Source organism: Artibeus jamaicensis, unplaced genomic scaffold (genome assembly GCF_021234435.1).
Source record: "Artibeus jamaicensis isolate MK-2021 breed Jamaican fruit bat unplaced genomic scaffold, CSHL_Jam_final contig_233, whole genome shotgun sequence".
Lineage (NCBI taxonomy): Eukaryota > Metazoa > Chordata > Mammalia > Chiroptera > Phyllostomidae > Artibeus > Artibeus jamaicensis.
In genome coordinates, this window is record NW_026521486.1 from 21,020,029 (window position 1) to 21,036,509 (window position 16,481).

The following is a 16,481-nucleotide window of genomic DNA, read 5'->3' on the forward strand; positions in this document are numbered from 1 at the left end:
TCCAACTGTGAGTGAGGGGTTGACAAGATCTCTTCATGCTCTGTGGTCTGTGGCCATAAGATTTATTTTTTTATATAAAAGAGGGGGGGAAATGTGGTTGATTTGGAACTCTCTCAGGGACTGTAAAACAAGAGGAAGAACATGATGTCAACGGGATGGAGGAAACCGGGATCTCATGAGGGACACCCCAGATGCCCATCACAGGATTATGCTACCAGCCCGGTGGGACTGGGGGCCCAGGGACATGGAAGGAGACTCCCCAGGGATGCTACGAATGATCTAGGGCAGCAGTTCTCAAAGTGCGGCCTTCGGACCCATGGGGGGGTCTCTGATGCCCTTTTGAGGGGCCCTACAAGGCCAAAATGCTTTCATAATACAAAGACGTTACTTGGCTCCGTCCCTCTCATTCTCTTACAAGCTGGAAGTGGTACTTTCCAGAGGCAACATGGCATGCAACATTGCAACAGATAGGATGCAGAGTGGAGGTAGACCAGCTGTCTTCTATTACGCCAGCCGTTAAAGGAATCTGCAGAACTGTGAAACAATGATGCCCTTCTCGCTACTTATTTTTGTTTTGGAAAACATAGTTACCCCCCCAAAAAATGTTATTTATATTAATGTGTAGTGGGCTTACTGTGATTATTTCTAAATGAATTCATCAATACATATTTTAAATGTCTCTGGTTTCATTTCTAATCTGGTAAATGTCAATAGATATGACCTTCATAAAAGATCTTGAGGTCCTCGATCATTTTTAGAAGTGCCAGGGCCCCTGAAGGCCAGGAAGCGTGAAGCGCTGGTCTGTGGGCAGGAGGAGGTCCGAGAGCTGCCGAGCCCCACTGGCGGTGGGTGCACAATGCTGGACGTGTCTCCCCACCCCCAGGGCCCTGCTCGCTTTGTTTGTGAAAAAGCAAGGACAATACTTGCTAGGGAAATTGCCAGACAAACGTGTCTGGAAGTTCTGTGGAATACACAGGCCGCTATCCAGATGTGACTCCATGACCTCAGAGAGCAAGGGGAAGTGGCCCTGGACAGCAGAGGCCCAGGGCCCAGGTGAGGGACCCGGTGGTTCCCAGCGCAGCCCCTCCCGGGCAGTGGGACGGCTTTGCCCCTCAGGGCGCACGAAATAGTCTTGGCTGTGCATGCCAACTTGGCCCTTCCCTGCTGCCCACAGCGAGCATCCGAGGACACCAGTGCTCCCAGGACTTGCTGCTGCCTCAAGACTAAACAGCAAATCTGTGCTTCCCAGCCCCTCAGGAGCCCACCGCCCGCTGAAGGCGTGCGGGGAGCAGAGCCCCACATGTGAGAATCCCCAGAGAATGCAAGGAGGTCCAGGCAGCAACCGCAGCCCCTCGTAAACAAGAGAGGCCTGTTCCTCGCTCTGGGGGCACAGAGTCTGTGGAGAAATGAATTCTTCTCCCACATGCAAAGCCACTCTGCCCGGAGCACAAGGGGCACTTTGTAAGGCTGGGCTGCAGGGAGGCAGCGATGGGAGGGGGGCCTACCTTCACCAGCAGTCTCCCGCGGCCATCCCAGTCCATCTGCAGGTCTTCCCCGTAGCTGAGGCGCACGGAGGCCATCATGGTGTGCTGGATGCGAAGGTCACCTAAAAGTGAGCAGGGACTGAATTCAGGCCAAAATGGGGAGAGGGCAGTGTGAGGCCAGGCAGATGTATCGTGGGGAGAAATGCAGTGTCTCACAAAGAGCTGTAGCAATGAAAACGATCAGTTATGGGGTAGATGGAGATGTTCATGAATCATAAGGGGGTCTCAGAAGGAAGGGTGACCAGGATGCGTGAAGTACAAATAGAATTCCCCAAGAAGGCGCTTCTGCATTCTTGCCATGGCCTGCCATCCCCCCTACTGCCAGGAGAGAGCGGCAGAGGCCTGCGCATCCATAGCTTGCTCAGGTGTCCTGAGCTGAGGTGTCCCACTGAACCCCTAACACCTGAGCATTCCCAGCCCCTCTAAGTTACTCAGTCCTCACAGCTGAACAATACTGTGTGCACTGGAGGAACCTGTCACCTCATGGGCAGACCCACACAGTGTTAGAGTAACACACAAGCCTGCTGCACGTCCCAAGGTCACGGGCTACACACCATGCCAGGGTAACGGGCCATGGGGTGGCCGATGGCCAAGAAGAAGAGAGAAGGGATCTGAGAGCCACTTAGAGGGTGAAGGCTGAGATTGTGCTAGGCAAAAGGGCACAGTGGCATCTTGCAAATCACTGGACAGGTAGGCACTTCCCTGTCGCAGGTCATAGAGTCACCTGGCTTTGCCCGATGACATCCTGGGGCCTTACTCAACACCAGCCAACCCCCTCCCTCCCAACTTCTCAGTAACAGCCTCTGCCCCTTTTCCACCTCTAAGTGGGACAAAAACATGAAGCCGGACCCTCGATTCTCCCCTCTGGTTCAAGCTCAGTGAGAATCCCTTGGCTCTGTTTCCCCATCTATACTTTCTCCCAGGCCTGGAGCAGGCTTCCAGCATCCAGCCATCTTCCTCCACCTGTCCTCCTCCTCCTCCAGGAAGCCCTTCTTTCTTTCGGGACTCATGCCAAGGATACCCAGCGCCCTCCAATGATAGCGATCTCCCACGTTTCCACAGGAAAGGCAGCAGTGAGTGCTGCTGAGGGGTGTGTGCTGTAGGTGAGGAGGAGGGACCCACCTTGCAGGAGGGGTAGCTGGACATCCTGGCCGTCTATGGCGACTCCTCCCCCGTGCTTCAGCTTCACCAGGCTGTTGTGCAGGCTGGGCAGGCGGGCAGTGACTGAGCGGGTGCAGACAGCATCAGGGTCATCGGCACACTGCCAAGAGGGGCATGCAGAGTGACGTCACTACACCCCCACCAGCCAGCACCCCAGCCCAGGACCATAGACTGAGAGAAAGACTCCAGCCCTGGAGAGGAGAAAGGCAGCCTCTGACTTTCTCACACAGAACCACTCCGTTCTCACTGCCCGACCTCTGCAAGTGGTGGCCCCTGGAGTTGTGCAACAAGGCAGCGCTGCCTTGTCTACCCCCTGCCCAGCTTCCCATGGCTCCTACGTCCTTTTTTGTTTTGGTCTGGTCTTTCATATGAAACTCCAGGCCTCTGGCTTGTCTTGTTCTTTGGGTCTACTGAATCCGGGACTTTGACCCTCAGGGGAAGCCCTATGTACTGTGTACGTCCTCATGCTGACTCCATGCTCTAGAGAAACGAAGTCCACACACTCACACCGCAGCTCAGTAAAGATGGACCGCCTCGCCCCACCCTACTCTCCCCGGTCTGCCTCCTGACGGGGCGCCTGGCAGAGCTCACCTGCACCGTCTCTATGACAATGGAGAAGGACTGGTCCTGGCAGTCCCGGGCCAGCAGGTACTGGCAGACCCCACTGAAGGTGAAGTACCTGTCGTCAAAACTCTTGAAGTGGGACTGTCCTGTGATGAGACACTCCCCTGCAGGGGCACAGAGGAGGGGGAAGAGTGTGAGGAGGAGGGGGAGTCTAGAGTGGCAAAGATGGCAGCCTGCATGGGGCCTCACCAAAATGCCGCACACTGACTGCGAGTTCTACAGGAAGACTCTAAGTCAGACCCCGCTCCTCAAACCATTGGATCATTCAGGTCAATGCCCGATTTTATCCAGGAGGCAACGAAGGGAAGTGACAGAGCCACTCTCAGTCAATGGCAGAGCCAGGGCCAGAACCCGCAGCTCCTGGCGCTCAGCTCACTAGTCCTTCCTCGCAGACTCGGTGTGAGCTCTGGCTCCCCTGGGATCAGGCTCCTGCAGCCTGCAGATGCTCCGCCCATGGGGAGGCCCTAATCTGCACCAGCGCGGTGGGGACTCCAGGACCCCGCCCCACCTGGCAAAGTCCCTGAATGCAAGTGGGCAGCCAGGAAGGCTGAGGACAGAGGGACGAGGCCGGGTCCCCTCCAAATTCAGCAGTGCAGAGCTCAGGGCCCCGTCCTCACCCCTTCAGCTGAAGAGCAGCTGTAAGTCCTCCTCATGGGCAGGTCCATACTGTGACTTCACAGGGCCAGTGGGGGGCCCGGAGGCCAACTTCCCATCATCTCACCCCCACCCAGCCAGCTCCTCAGCCCAGGCTGACACACTTGTGAGTGGAGATGAGGACTCCCCTTCGTCACCCTGCAACTCACAGCCCTCAACTCACCCCCCACCCAACCACTACTCCCTCCTCCTCCGGGGCCCTCGCTGCTGCCCCAGGGCACCTGGAACTAAACATCACACATCCTGCAGAGTGTCCCTTCAGGGGGCCTCTCTCTGCCAGTGTCACCAGTGGTCCCCACTGCCCCTCCCCAGCTTAGGCAGCCCTGTCTGTAAGACCCACAATGGCCCAATGAAGCTGAAGCAGGCGTCTGGATCCCCCCAAACCTCCCTGGACGTACTTCCGCTCATCTTTGCTTCCTACTCTATAGAAAAATGTAGACACGCGGTACCCCTGGCCTCCAAACAGCAGAGACTTGTCCTCTGTTGGAATGACCCACTTTCCCCTGGGAGGGTCTTATAACTGGTGCTGGAGCCTATCACACAGTAGGGGGCCCCAAAGGCCACAGGGAGATTCCAGCTGCCCATCTGTCAAAGGTAAGCTCCACAGGTACTCACTAACTGGCCCCAAGTGCCCGTATTTGCACTGCCGGGCAGAGCAGGTGCAGTCAGGGGCCAGACCGCTCCGTCTTGAATCCAGGTGTGGCCCTCCTTTGGTATGCACTGGAGGCAGGGGTGGGGTCAGGGTGCATACCCCAGGTTAGGTCCCTCGGCCTGGTCCCCAGGACAGCTGACTCTGTCCAGCATGGCAGGGGTCAGCAGGGCACATTTGGGCCGAAAGAAATCAGGAGAAAGAAGGGAGGCCCCAGACCATTCTCATCAGCAGCTCCTTCCACGATAGTAAGATATTCATATATATTTGGTCTTTGTTCCTGGTTCCTGACACAGAGCTTCTAAAACACTTGGAATATCCCGGGTTACAAGAGCATCTTTTGTTCTAACGAAGCCACTTTCGGTGGGTCCCTACACAGCTTCAGGATGGGGGCTGATGGCAGAAAGATCAGGCATGATTAAAGAGGGCTAGGGCTTGTGGTCCCACCTCCAACCTCCCAACCTCCGGGAAGGGGAAGGGGCTGCAGACTGACTTGATGTCGATTTAATTGGTCATGCCTGCATAATAAAACATCCATAAACCCCCCAAAACGACAGAGTTTGGAGAGCTTCTGGGCTGGTGAACATATTCACGTGGCAGAAGATGGCATACCCTAACCGCACAGGACAGAAGGGTCTGCTCGGGATCCTTCCAGACCTCACCCTACGTGTCCTTCATAATACCCTTTGTAATGAGCTTGTCATAGTAAGTCAAGTGTTTGCCTGAGTCCTGTGAGCCTCTCTTACAAATTATCAAACCCGACAAGGGTAGTGTGGGAACTGCTGCTTTGCAGCCAAGTCAGACAGAAGTAGGTACCCTGAGGACCCAGTACTTGTGATTGGCATCTGAAGTGGGCAGCAGTCTGCAGGACTGAACCCTTTGCCTGCAGGGTCTGTGCTAACTCTGGTAGTTACTATCAGAGTAGCATTGAATTGTAGGATGCCCAGCTGGTGGCCAGAAAATCAGAGAACTGGTGTCAGAAGTGCGGTGAGTAGAAATAAACAGAGCATGCTTTCCCACTGCAATATCCCCAAAGAAGGGCAGGAGTAAGGGACCCTGTGCACAGAAGTCAGGGCAGAACAGGAAATGAGGAAGGGCCAGGGCTCAGCCGGCCGGTTGTGAACATGCTGGAATCCCACATCCACTGGTGTCACAGGAAAGCCTTTTTCAATGGCTATTTCTCAGAAGTCACCATCATTCCACAAACACCGTGATACAGTCCTTCATGTCAAACGTCTTGACCCCGCCAACGTAGAATGGGCAGGGATTTCTCCTCCAACCTTTCTCTGTTTTCTCAAGAGCACTCTTATCTGAGTAAGAAATTGGACCTCCATTATCTCTGACCGTGTCCAGGAAAAGAGCCATCAACAAGGAAATGTGCAAACATTCAAAAGCAAAACATTCGGGGCTAGAATCCAATCCTCTGATTTGATTTCCTGCTCTGACCCCCAGTGATTTGTGTTCTGAAGTTTCTCAAGAATCAGAAATCTAAATATTTTTGCAGTGTATCTGGCCGGTACAATTGAGGAATGGAGCTGCAAGCACAGGAAGCCCTGGGGCCTGGATGGGTAAGCTGCTGGGGAGCAGGGAGCCCTGGGAGCTGGAACATCAGCCGGAATAACGGCCACATGGCATAGCCGCCCATCCTCTGCCCCAGGAGAGGAGGATACCCCAAGACATTCCCACTCAGGCAGCCAATCAGCAAAAGGCAGCCCCCAGTCAAGAGCTGGCCCATCACCAGTCAGGGAAGGTGGACACTATAAGTTTGGTGCACGGCCCTGAGCAGCGTGGCTCAGTGGGTTGGGCATCATCCCGCAAAGCCCAAAAGGTTACCCTGTCAATTCCTGGTCAGGACACACGCCTGCATTGTGGGCCAGGTCCCCATTTGGGGGCGTGTGAGAGGCAACTGATGGATGTTTCTCTTTCAAATCAATGTTTCTCTCCCCCTCTTTCTCTCTCCCTTCCCTTCTCTCTAAAAATAAATAAATAAAATATACTTTTTAAAAACTTTAATGAATGAATGAAAAGCAGCTGATTCTTACAGTAACATAAAAAGTAGAACAGCCAGAAGTTAAAGCAGATCTACTACATGACTAAAGATGCACACTTACTAAAAATAAAATGAATAAAATAAAACAATCGTCTGGTGAAGCACATTATCTCTTCTAAACGAATCCATTCGTTTGCAGTGAGGGGCCTCCACAGGGCTGCTCCGCTCAGCCTAGTGGCCTCCATCCTTATCCAAGCAGCTACAGAGACACCAGCCCACAGACAGTTAGCAAAGCAACTCAGACTTCCTCCCGATGTAAATATTCACCAAAGCCTCCCTCTAAATCACCATCATATAATCTCAGCCAAATGTACAAGAAAGATACAGAAGATACAAGAAAGATAGTTTCTCGTAATACAGAAACTAAAGCACAGAGGAAAACTTGCCCCAGAGGAGTCAAACAGGGCTCTGCACATGGGCAGCTGTCTGGCTCCGGAGCACAGTGCCCTTGACACCACCCAATGGAGCCTCCTGGGCTGGTCCTGCAGCTGCTCATGAGCCTGATTTCATGAGGCCCAGGCCTGAGGTCATTCTGATCCTGGGCCCACGTGGGCAGCTGTGTCTGGCTATGGAGACTGAGTGGAAGAAAGCTGTGGCTGTGGACGGTGACGTGCTGGCCTAACCTGAAGGAGGTGTGGGTCCAGAAACCCCAGCATGCGCTGGGGCAGGCCACAGCACACTTTCCATGGTACCTAGAAGTGCATACTCTAACTAGACAGGCATCAGCCCTGGTTTAATCCTCGCTGTCTCTGTTAGCCAAGAAGGAAGCTTATCTGTGACAGAATGCATTAGAAATGATCCCCAACCAAATGTGTAACAAGTGCACCCAGGCCCTACCCACCCCTCCAGACTGGACAGGCCCACAGCCTCCCACATCATCAAGCCCAAGGCTGACTCTGGCTCTGTCTCACCCTCCTGCCCCACCTGCCCCAGCCACACCCCACCTCACACCGCCCCTCCCCATTCCAGGCTCCTGTGGGCGTGTCCCTGACCCTGCTTAATAAAACAGCTACGGTTGTGACAAAGAAAATGGCTAACACTTATTGAGTGCTTGCTGTACGTCAAGTCACAACAGCTTCTGTGGAATGAGGCTGCTATTAATCCTCCCTATTTAACAGATTAAGAAACTGAGGCTGCAAATGATTAAGCAGTTTGCCAAAAGTCACCCAACTGAAGAGTGGTGGAACTGGAATTCCAGCCAGGCCTCCTGGTCCTCAGCCCATGTCCTCAGGCCCCATACTATGCTACCCTTCCACACTCATAGGATTCGTCCCATCAATGGAAAGTCTTCCACTTACACCTTCCCGGTTCCAGAAGAGTCTCTTCCATGCTCTTCCACTGGGAGTCTGAGATACTACAACCAGAGCTTTATTTGTTTAAGGAGTGGTCTCTTTTAACAGGCACACTCCTTCCTCATTTACTCTAAGCAAGCATGAATGGTTCTATGAAAACTAAATTATCAGAGCTTCTCTGAGCACTGTGTTTTGCAGGGGAAGGAAAGAGCAGTCTGGGGCTACAGAAAGGGAGTCTGCAGGCTCTGGGGAAACCACAGTTTTTGCCTGGGGCCACCCCAGTGCCTAACCGGGATAGAGGTGTGCACAAGCAGAGATCTCAGGAGCATGTCACAGAAGCTCCAGCCCCTCCCCACATAGACGGATGCTCAGCTGGGCAAATTTTGCCCCCTCCCACTTCCCAATCACACACTCTGTGCTAGACAGCTTCTAAGATGCTCACCATGGTCCCCACGTACTGAATTCATGACCCCCTCACCTTGGATGTAGACAGACACATTGACTTGTTTCTAGAAACTATGATACAACAGAAGTAAAGGACGTTGCTTTGGAGATCAGGGTTTTAAAGACTGTGGCTTTTGCCTGGGCAGCTCTCCCTCGCTTTCTCTGATATCACTCAGCCCAGGGAAAGCCGGCTGCTGTGTCATCAGGCAGCCCCACGGAGGGGTCCACATATGGAGGGACCACAGCCTGTCGATCATTGCACGAGTCAGCTTCAGAGTGATCCCCTCACCCTGATGGGGACTTCAGATGAGACCACAGCCCAGTCAATAACTTGAATGCAATTTCATGAGAGACCTCAGGCCAGAAGTACCCAGCTAAGCTACATGTAGACTCCTAATATGCAGAAACACTGAAAGAATAAACAAGTGTTGTTTGCTGAGTGTGGGGAATAATTTGTTACACAGCAATAGACAACTAGTACATTATCATCTCATTCCAGAGAATCAAAACCCAGCTCTCTATTTCTAAGGCTCATGGCATCAGCTCCTCCAGAGGCTGCAAAGAAGCCGCAGTCTGCTCTTTGCTTCACTAGCAGAACCAAGTATATCCCCTTCCCAACAGAAGCTCTACCAGCAATCATCACACCGGGAGCATAAGATAGCCCCACTACCAGCTGAATCATGGCAAGGTGGATAAATATGCCTGTGTGCCATAGGTTGGCACGGACTGGGAGGCAACAACCAACTAAACTCCAGAACTAGAAATAGAGGGTCAGAGCCAAGGCTTTGAACATGCACAGCAATAGCTTAGTAGTGGGGTGGGCAAAACAGCAAACTGCTCAGTGGACTGCACAGTTGGAGCTGGTTATCCTCCCATCCAAGCTTCAAGAAAACCTCCTGCATCCCCAGCAAAGCCATTTTCTAATTTTTGAATCGAAGACCAATAATATCTATCTGGGGTAGATATTATTGTCTACCCCAGACCAAGCTCTCCATATGTACCCAGAGGATGTTCAAATACTTTTCAGATGGGTAGATGGATGAATGGACGGGTGGATGGAAGACCCTCTCTATAGAAAGTAGCCATTAAGAATTGCTAATCTAGTAGTCAGTCTGACAAAACACAATAAGATGAATTCCTAATTCTACCCACTGTGACTCACAGATCTCATACAAGAAATGCTCATTATTTAGATATTAAAAGTTTTTTTCACAGGTCAATTGCAGCAACCTTATCTGTCTGTCAACAGGCTCCTTAGGTCTTTCATGGGTATAATTATGTGAAACTGGAGCACTGACATCACTCATAAGAGTGTTATTCATCCCTTGTACTTCCTTTGAGAATTGCACAGAAGACAAACTGACTAGTTAGCCATCCCTGGCCAAATTCATTGACCTACCCCTTGTGCCCACTTTTCAGCTAGCTCCAGAATTTTCCTAATATAGCAAGCACTGAATAAGGTCTTAAGTGACCTTAAAGCCACAGACCCTAAACATGATCCCAGTATCCAAGCTCAAGCCCCTGTTAGGCCACCAAAGCCAGTGTGGCCTGTTGGGGCCACAGGGAAGAAGCCTGACATCTGGCTGCATGCCTTGCAATTTTTTATTTTATTGCACTCAACAAACACAGGCCCACGAGGCAGTATCCACCACACAAGTTCAGGCTAAGCTGGTCTTTAACTAAGTGTGAGGCTTCCCTAGAGCTCATGAAGAATGGAAAAGATCCTCCTACAAAGGAACAAATCGTGGACTTGGAGGGAAAGTAGAGGGAAGGGCAAAAGTAGAAATCAGACTTGTGAATCTGGGTCCTGCCTTTGTTATTTAGCAGCTGTGTAATCTTGAGCAAATTACTTAACCTCTCTGGGTCTGTTTCCTCTTTTGTAAAATGAGGATAAGTTATATCTGCTTCATAGGTTGTTGTGATGAGGCAATACCTGTGAAGTGCTTAGCATATGGCCTAACACATAGAAACCATTATGTGAATGAACACAAAGGGGAGATCTGTCAGGAGAAGAGTCCCAGCCCTTGGGGGGTGAGACATAAGGGAGCTTCAAATGGGCAAAGTTTGCAGCAAATAGAATACAGAGTTTGGGGCCAAAGAGAGGAGAAATTAAAAGGCAGGGATTATAAGACAACTTTTCCTAAATAGATTTTCCATGGGGAGGAGAGGGTAGGGGGAATCCTTGGAGGTCTGATTTTTCTAGCTCTTGGACCATGCCAAGCATGGTCTTCATATCAGGCATTCCAGAAAATTCCAGAAATTCTCACTTCAAGCTTAAAGAATTACCAGAATTACCAGGCCCTTCTTCCTCTTAATTTTCTAAAGAATTTGAGTCATCTTTGTTTAATCAACCATGACCTTGCAGTTTTTATAGCGCATTCAACCTTAATCCTTTTCTCATGAGAAAAGGACAGTAAAACCTTAGCCCAGGTGCATTCTCCCTTGGCTGACCCGTGAGTTGGCACAGCTGGCATCTGAAACCAGAGCTCTGGTCAAGGGGTTGCATCCAGCCCACGCAGAGGCCACCTTTTCCCTGCCTTGATGTGTGGCTAGTAAGGGAGGACATACCTCTCCATTCAGAGAAGGCAGAGGATGAGCAAAAGGTCACCTACCTGGACATTCTTCATTGCTGCAGATCCACAGGCCATTTCGGCAAATGCTGTTGAGGAGAAAAGCACAGGTCATGGGTAGTTCTGCAAACACATGGTACATGGACAGTTCGGTCACTCCCCATAAATACCACGGCCCCCAAAGGAAGGGATCTGGGAGAGAAAAGGAGCTGGTACTCGAGGGTTTTTATGAGGTTAAAGGTGTACATGACAGGGCGTTGGTCACAGAGGAAACTTGGAGAGAGAGCATGCTAAAGGGAAGAAACTCTGACAGGGAAATAGATAAACCAAAAAATCGAGAGGACCCAATGTCCCTACCCAGGCACTAAGCAAATTCCTCCCCCAAATCTTGCCAGGGCACATGAGCACACCCAGAGCTAAGGGAAGAGAAGAAGAAAAAGCTGTCAAAAGAGGTGACACCAAGAATCATGTCTGGCAGCCCCAGGAGACTCCTGGAAGCCTGCCAAGTAGGGAAAGACAGCAAAGAGAATAGGCATGGAGACAAAATGAGACGTTACATTCCCCGTGTGCAGAGGCAGGTGAAGTTAACCAGAGGAAACATCCAGAGGAGCTTCCTGAGATGATTTGAGATAGGCAGAGACAGGAACCCAGGCCTGGCCTGGCTGATTGCAGGGAACCGTGGAGGGCAGGCCTGCATGAGTTTCCATGGGCACCGCTGCCTCCTTCCACCTAGTAGATAAATGACCTCAAGGAGCGAAGAACTGTCTGTGGCTTGCTGACTGTTATACAGTCCCTCTCCAGGAAGAGTCATTTATTAAAGCATAGTTTAGTTGGGGGGGAAACTAGAGATGCAGTTTGCATGTAAAGTCCTTCCCTCCCTGCCCCTGCTCCCTCTAGGCCTATCTGTAATATCCTCGCTTTCCCTTGCAAGTCCACTGACTTCCTTGCCCTTCCCCCAACCTCAACCTCTACTGCCTAAGCTCAGGCCAGGTCCTATTCCACCTGCCACTGCCCCTACGGCCCCACCTTCCCCTCCACAGCCCCTGGGCAGCTGTCCCAGACCACCAGTTACCAGGTGTTGCAGTCTCTCGAGAGGGAGGCGCCCGGAGGGTACTGCTTCCCAGAATGCACGCAGGAACACTCAGCGCTTTCCACGCAGCGGCCTTCGTCAAGGAGCTGTCCCTCTGGGTTCAAGGGCATCAAGGCACAGACTCAACCTCATCATCATTACTCATCTCATAACTATCAAATGCCCATGAAGGGGATCATCATCAGCCAAGGGCTTCTTCCAGGAAGCTCAAGAACTTGTTCTATGATGTTAAACTCACATTAGTGCAACATGAGGGAGGGGGATTGCTAATCTTGTTCATCTCCACTCTCCTGATGAAGAAATGAGGAAAGAGTCTGGTTCAAGTTCTCTCAGTAAGGAAGTCATGAGTCTAGGCTGAGGATTTCTTCCAGGAAGCTCAAAAACTCATGGGACATTTACCTTTCACATTTACACAGTGACATGGAAAAAGAGAATTTATTGCCACTTTACAGATGAAAACAAGACAAGACTTTTGTTCAAGATCTCCCGGTAGGAAAGTCTTGAGTCAAAACACACAGGACTCACTCTTACTAATTTAGCAGGGTTTTCACCAAAGCTCACAAAGTCCTGAGAATGACTTCCTACAAAACTGCCATCAGATTGGGCCACATGCTCCCCAAACAAAGTCACTGTTGGCGTCTAGACCATCCTTCTGTGTCCTAGACACAGGTGCCTTCATGGATACAGTACAACAGGAAAACATAAATTAAAAATAAATACCGGCTCATTCCTGACCTCTCTGCATGAAGACTTTTAGAAAATAAATAAAAGGCCTCTGATTTCAGTGATGGGGAGCAAACACAAGTGGCTTTCATTTGGCTGCCCTCAGCCAAGAGCACTGGCAAGGTCTCACATGAGTAAATAAAGTGGAAAGTTTATTACCAGGGCAGCTGCAGCCATCCACACATTGCTCCTGACACACTTCATTGATGTGTAGGCTCTGGCAGGTTCTGGTGCAAGGGGACACGCACTCCTTGTACTCCATGCCAGCGGGGCACGCCGGTCCTGAAAGAGAAAGCTCAGAATCTCCCCAGAGCAGTTCCCTCCACGCAGCACCTCACAAGCCACACGGTACTTGTGCCCCCTTGGTCTGCTTCCCTCTGTCTTCAGGGCCCGGGTCATCTCTATCCCAGTGGCATCCCAAGGGCCAAGTTCCCTTCCACCCGACCATCCCTTCCCTGAAGAAACATCTTTCACCTTGTAGAACCTGGCTAAGGCCCAGCAGGGTCACCTGGGATCACCACCCTTTCCTGTTGGTCATCTGTTCTCCGTGGACAACTTGGCACTTTTTTTGCACCCCTCTGCTCTGTCTCTTTCAGCTAAAACCCTCTCAGGATGATACCAAACCCCTCTGGGCTGAAAACAAATGGCCTCCAGGGGCTAAGCGAGGAGTAATGAGGCCCTCACCACAATCTCCTCTGAGGGCCCCTTTCTCCCATCGAGCTGGCCCCCCTCAAATGCCCCATACAGGGTGTAGAGCATTCACACCCACCTTCCCTGTTTTTATTCCCCTGCGCTGGAGGGCTGCCTTCAGTGCCTGGCACCTAAGCATCTATCTTCCCCGATGGACCCAGCAACTCGTGGGCAAGGGCTGGCTGTCCTCCTCTCTCTCCAACCCCATGGCTGACTGACAGGCAGGCCGACCAAAGGATCAGAACTCTTTCCAGGTTTCATGACCCCAAACAACTGCCCCAAACCCCCTCTCCCCAAGAAACATCAGGTATCTCCCCCACCCTACTTCTAAAGACCTCAAACAAATAAACAAACAAACGAAAACAGCCCCTCCACCTTACAGAGGGGAACCCAGTGGCTAACAGCCGCCTTCCTCATACTCCACAGCAAACATTGAAAAGCTCCAACTAATAAGCTAAAAAACACAAACTGAAGACTGCGTGTGTGGTACAAATATTTGACCAGCTCCCCACCTCTGTCAGTGCTGTGTGATTATTGCAGACTGGCCGTTCATCCGCACAGCTCAGGTCAGTGGAACGGCAGGGGGAAGGGGAGGCTTCTTGCAGGGTGAACGGACAAGCTCCTCCCTAATCATGATAATCTGGGGATGGTGACAATGTCCATGACCAGGGACCCAATGAGATTAGGTCAAAACCACAGGCGCCATGCGGTGAGGTGGAAGGAGTGATGAGTGCTGGGCCTGGACGGCCGGAGGCTGATCTAATGAAAGGGAAGAACTTAATAAAATCTTCCAGGATCTCCAGGATCACCCATGGCCAGTGTGCCAACTCCCTGCTCTTCGTCAGTTCAGACAGGCAGCCAGCAAAGATATTAGCTGAAGTGGCCACACTGCCGAGATTCTGGTTACAGGCAGAAATGTCCAGGCGGTGGGTTTTCTGAGGGAGCCACGGGGAACCAAGTGCAGCGTGACATGAGAACAGAGGCAGGAGAATCGGCATGGAGACCTTGGGAAGGGGACTCCCTCTGTGGGCCAGCACTCTATGGCCAGGTGACAAAGGACAGGGGGTGTGCAGGAACTGGGTCCAGAAACATGGCGGCTTAGCAGGCACTGTCTGGCTGGGGTGTAGTAAAGGGGCATGATTAAGACACAGACTGAGAGCTTTTTGAGGGACACTCCAAAACAGAAACTGCTCTTCCCCAGACCCCAAGCGCCTCCCCAGCCTGGGAGGGTGGGCAGTGACTTACGGCATACGCTCTGCTCGGTCCAGCCATACAATATTATCCCTTGCTGGGCACAGGCCCGGGCATACTCGAGGAGGGCCGTGCAAGGGCATCTCAGCCCCTGGGTGCACGTGCACAGGGTCATTTCACACAGGGCCACAAAAGGCTCAGGGTCCACCAGAGGGTGGCAGCGGGCGAACACCGAGGCACGCTTCAGAAGCTGGCACTGCTCCCAGGGACCCTGCAGGAACAAAACAGCACCTCAGAGAGGGCCGCAGCACGGGGCCCTGGCTCCTCACTGCATTCACTCAGTGTCCTCCTGCGTGTGGCTCGGTGGAGACCTAGCCCAGCCCTGAAAACCCAGGAAGTTCCCTCACACAGGGATGGTGCCTGGCACTAGTTGGGGGTCATCAGCAGTTATCAAATCAAACAGTCCATCAGTCGAAGGAAAGAGATTGGACCCATGCCATGGGAAGTGCACTGAGACTGAGGTTACCTCCTAAACTGAGCCCTGAAAAGCAGGACCCAAGGCCCTTGCACTGGGGCGGCAGTCAGTGTCCCCTCAAGGGAAAGAGAAGAGAGGAAGAAAAATAGTAAAAAGATCGCTGAACTTGGAGTTCATGTGGAACGCCACAGGATGACATGTGGCTTCAGGGTCCAGGAATGCTGATCAGCTCCTGTTTTGCACAGACCAAGTCACCTCTGCTCCCCAACACTGGCCTTCTCCACTATAAACAAGGAGGTGGGACCAGGAGTTTTATAAAGTAGACACTCCTGGGCCTTGCCCCCAGGGACTAAAATTCAGTGCGTTGGAGATGGAGTTCAGCAATACTCTTTTCAACTTCCCCAGGAGGTTCCTGGGCTCAGCAGGACCAGTCCGCGTCATCGAGAACAGGCCAGGATTCTCTGAACTGTGCTAGAGACACTCGACCAGCCACAGGCTCTTTTTGCATCTTTGCATATTGCAGGCTTGGAACTGTTGTCATTGATTTCTCCCACAGCACATTAATATAAACAAACACTCTTGTGTTGTATTTGCAAACATCTCTGTGTTCTGTGTTTTAATGATGCTAAATGCACACCTTTTTCACAGTTCAGCATCTCCGAAATTGGGGTGCAGCTTACAGTTGATACTATACTTGAAGTGGCAGCTTTTTCTTTCTTAGTGATATACAGGGAATAACGTGTGTCTTAGAATCACTATCTTTGATCTGACACCACATGGTATTGCTACTACACAGTACTGCCACTAGAAATGACCCCCACTGGGTGTGCCGGGACCAAGGCCTGAGGCCTCATCTTTTGTGGCTGTGGAGAGCCTGAAGGAATAGAAATCTGACCCAGTGCTGCTCACCATCGCAAGAATCACCCTGGCAGCCCCAGGGAAATCTGTGTCCTGCTCACAGTGCTGCTGAGCTGGAGCCCTGGCCCCTGCTCAGGCTGCACGGAGTCAGCCATCAGAACCAGGCAGGTGGGCAGAGCAGATGCACCCTGACTGCAGCAGGCCCAGGAAGGGGGAGGGGCACGGGGTGGGGGTGGAGCACAGGGCCCAGAGGGCCCCAGCACTTGGGCGTGGCTGGTTCCTCTGCACCTTAGAAAGCTACAGCTGCTGCAGACTTGTGGGTAAAGACAATTAGCAGTCCTGCTTGTTGGGGGCCAACTGCTGACAGCAGCACTCCCTCCGTGAGCTGCCCTCCTGACTCACTCCTCTCTAGTTGGAGACCCCACACCCACCGTGGGACTGAGAAAAGCATAGGCTCCAGCCCAGC

General features: G+C 51.9%; 1 protein-coding gene across 2 annotated transcripts in view; it reads right to left on the bottom strand.

Annotated features, from left to right (window-relative positions):
* VWF (von Willebrand factor) overlaps positions 1-16,481 on the bottom strand; it is a 121,405-nt gene that overhangs the window by 78,950 nt on the left and 25,974 nt on the right. For both annotated transcript variants that reach the window (XM_037160260.2, XM_053661732.1), the window contains exons 7-13: positions 14,737-14,953; positions 12,961-13,083; positions 12,061-12,172; positions 11,031-11,077; positions 3,297-3,433; positions 2,667-2,805; positions 1,506-1,606 (exon numbers count right to left, since the gene is read on the bottom strand). In XM_037160260.2, coding sequence (XP_037016155.2) covers positions 1,506-1,606; positions 2,667-2,805; positions 3,297-3,433; positions 11,031-11,077; positions 12,061-12,172; positions 12,961-13,083; positions 14,737-14,953 — 876 coding nt within the window. The remainder of the gene's footprint in view (positions 1-1,505; positions 1,607-2,666; positions 2,806-3,296; positions 3,434-11,030; positions 11,078-12,060; positions 12,173-12,960; positions 13,084-14,736; positions 14,954-16,481) is intronic.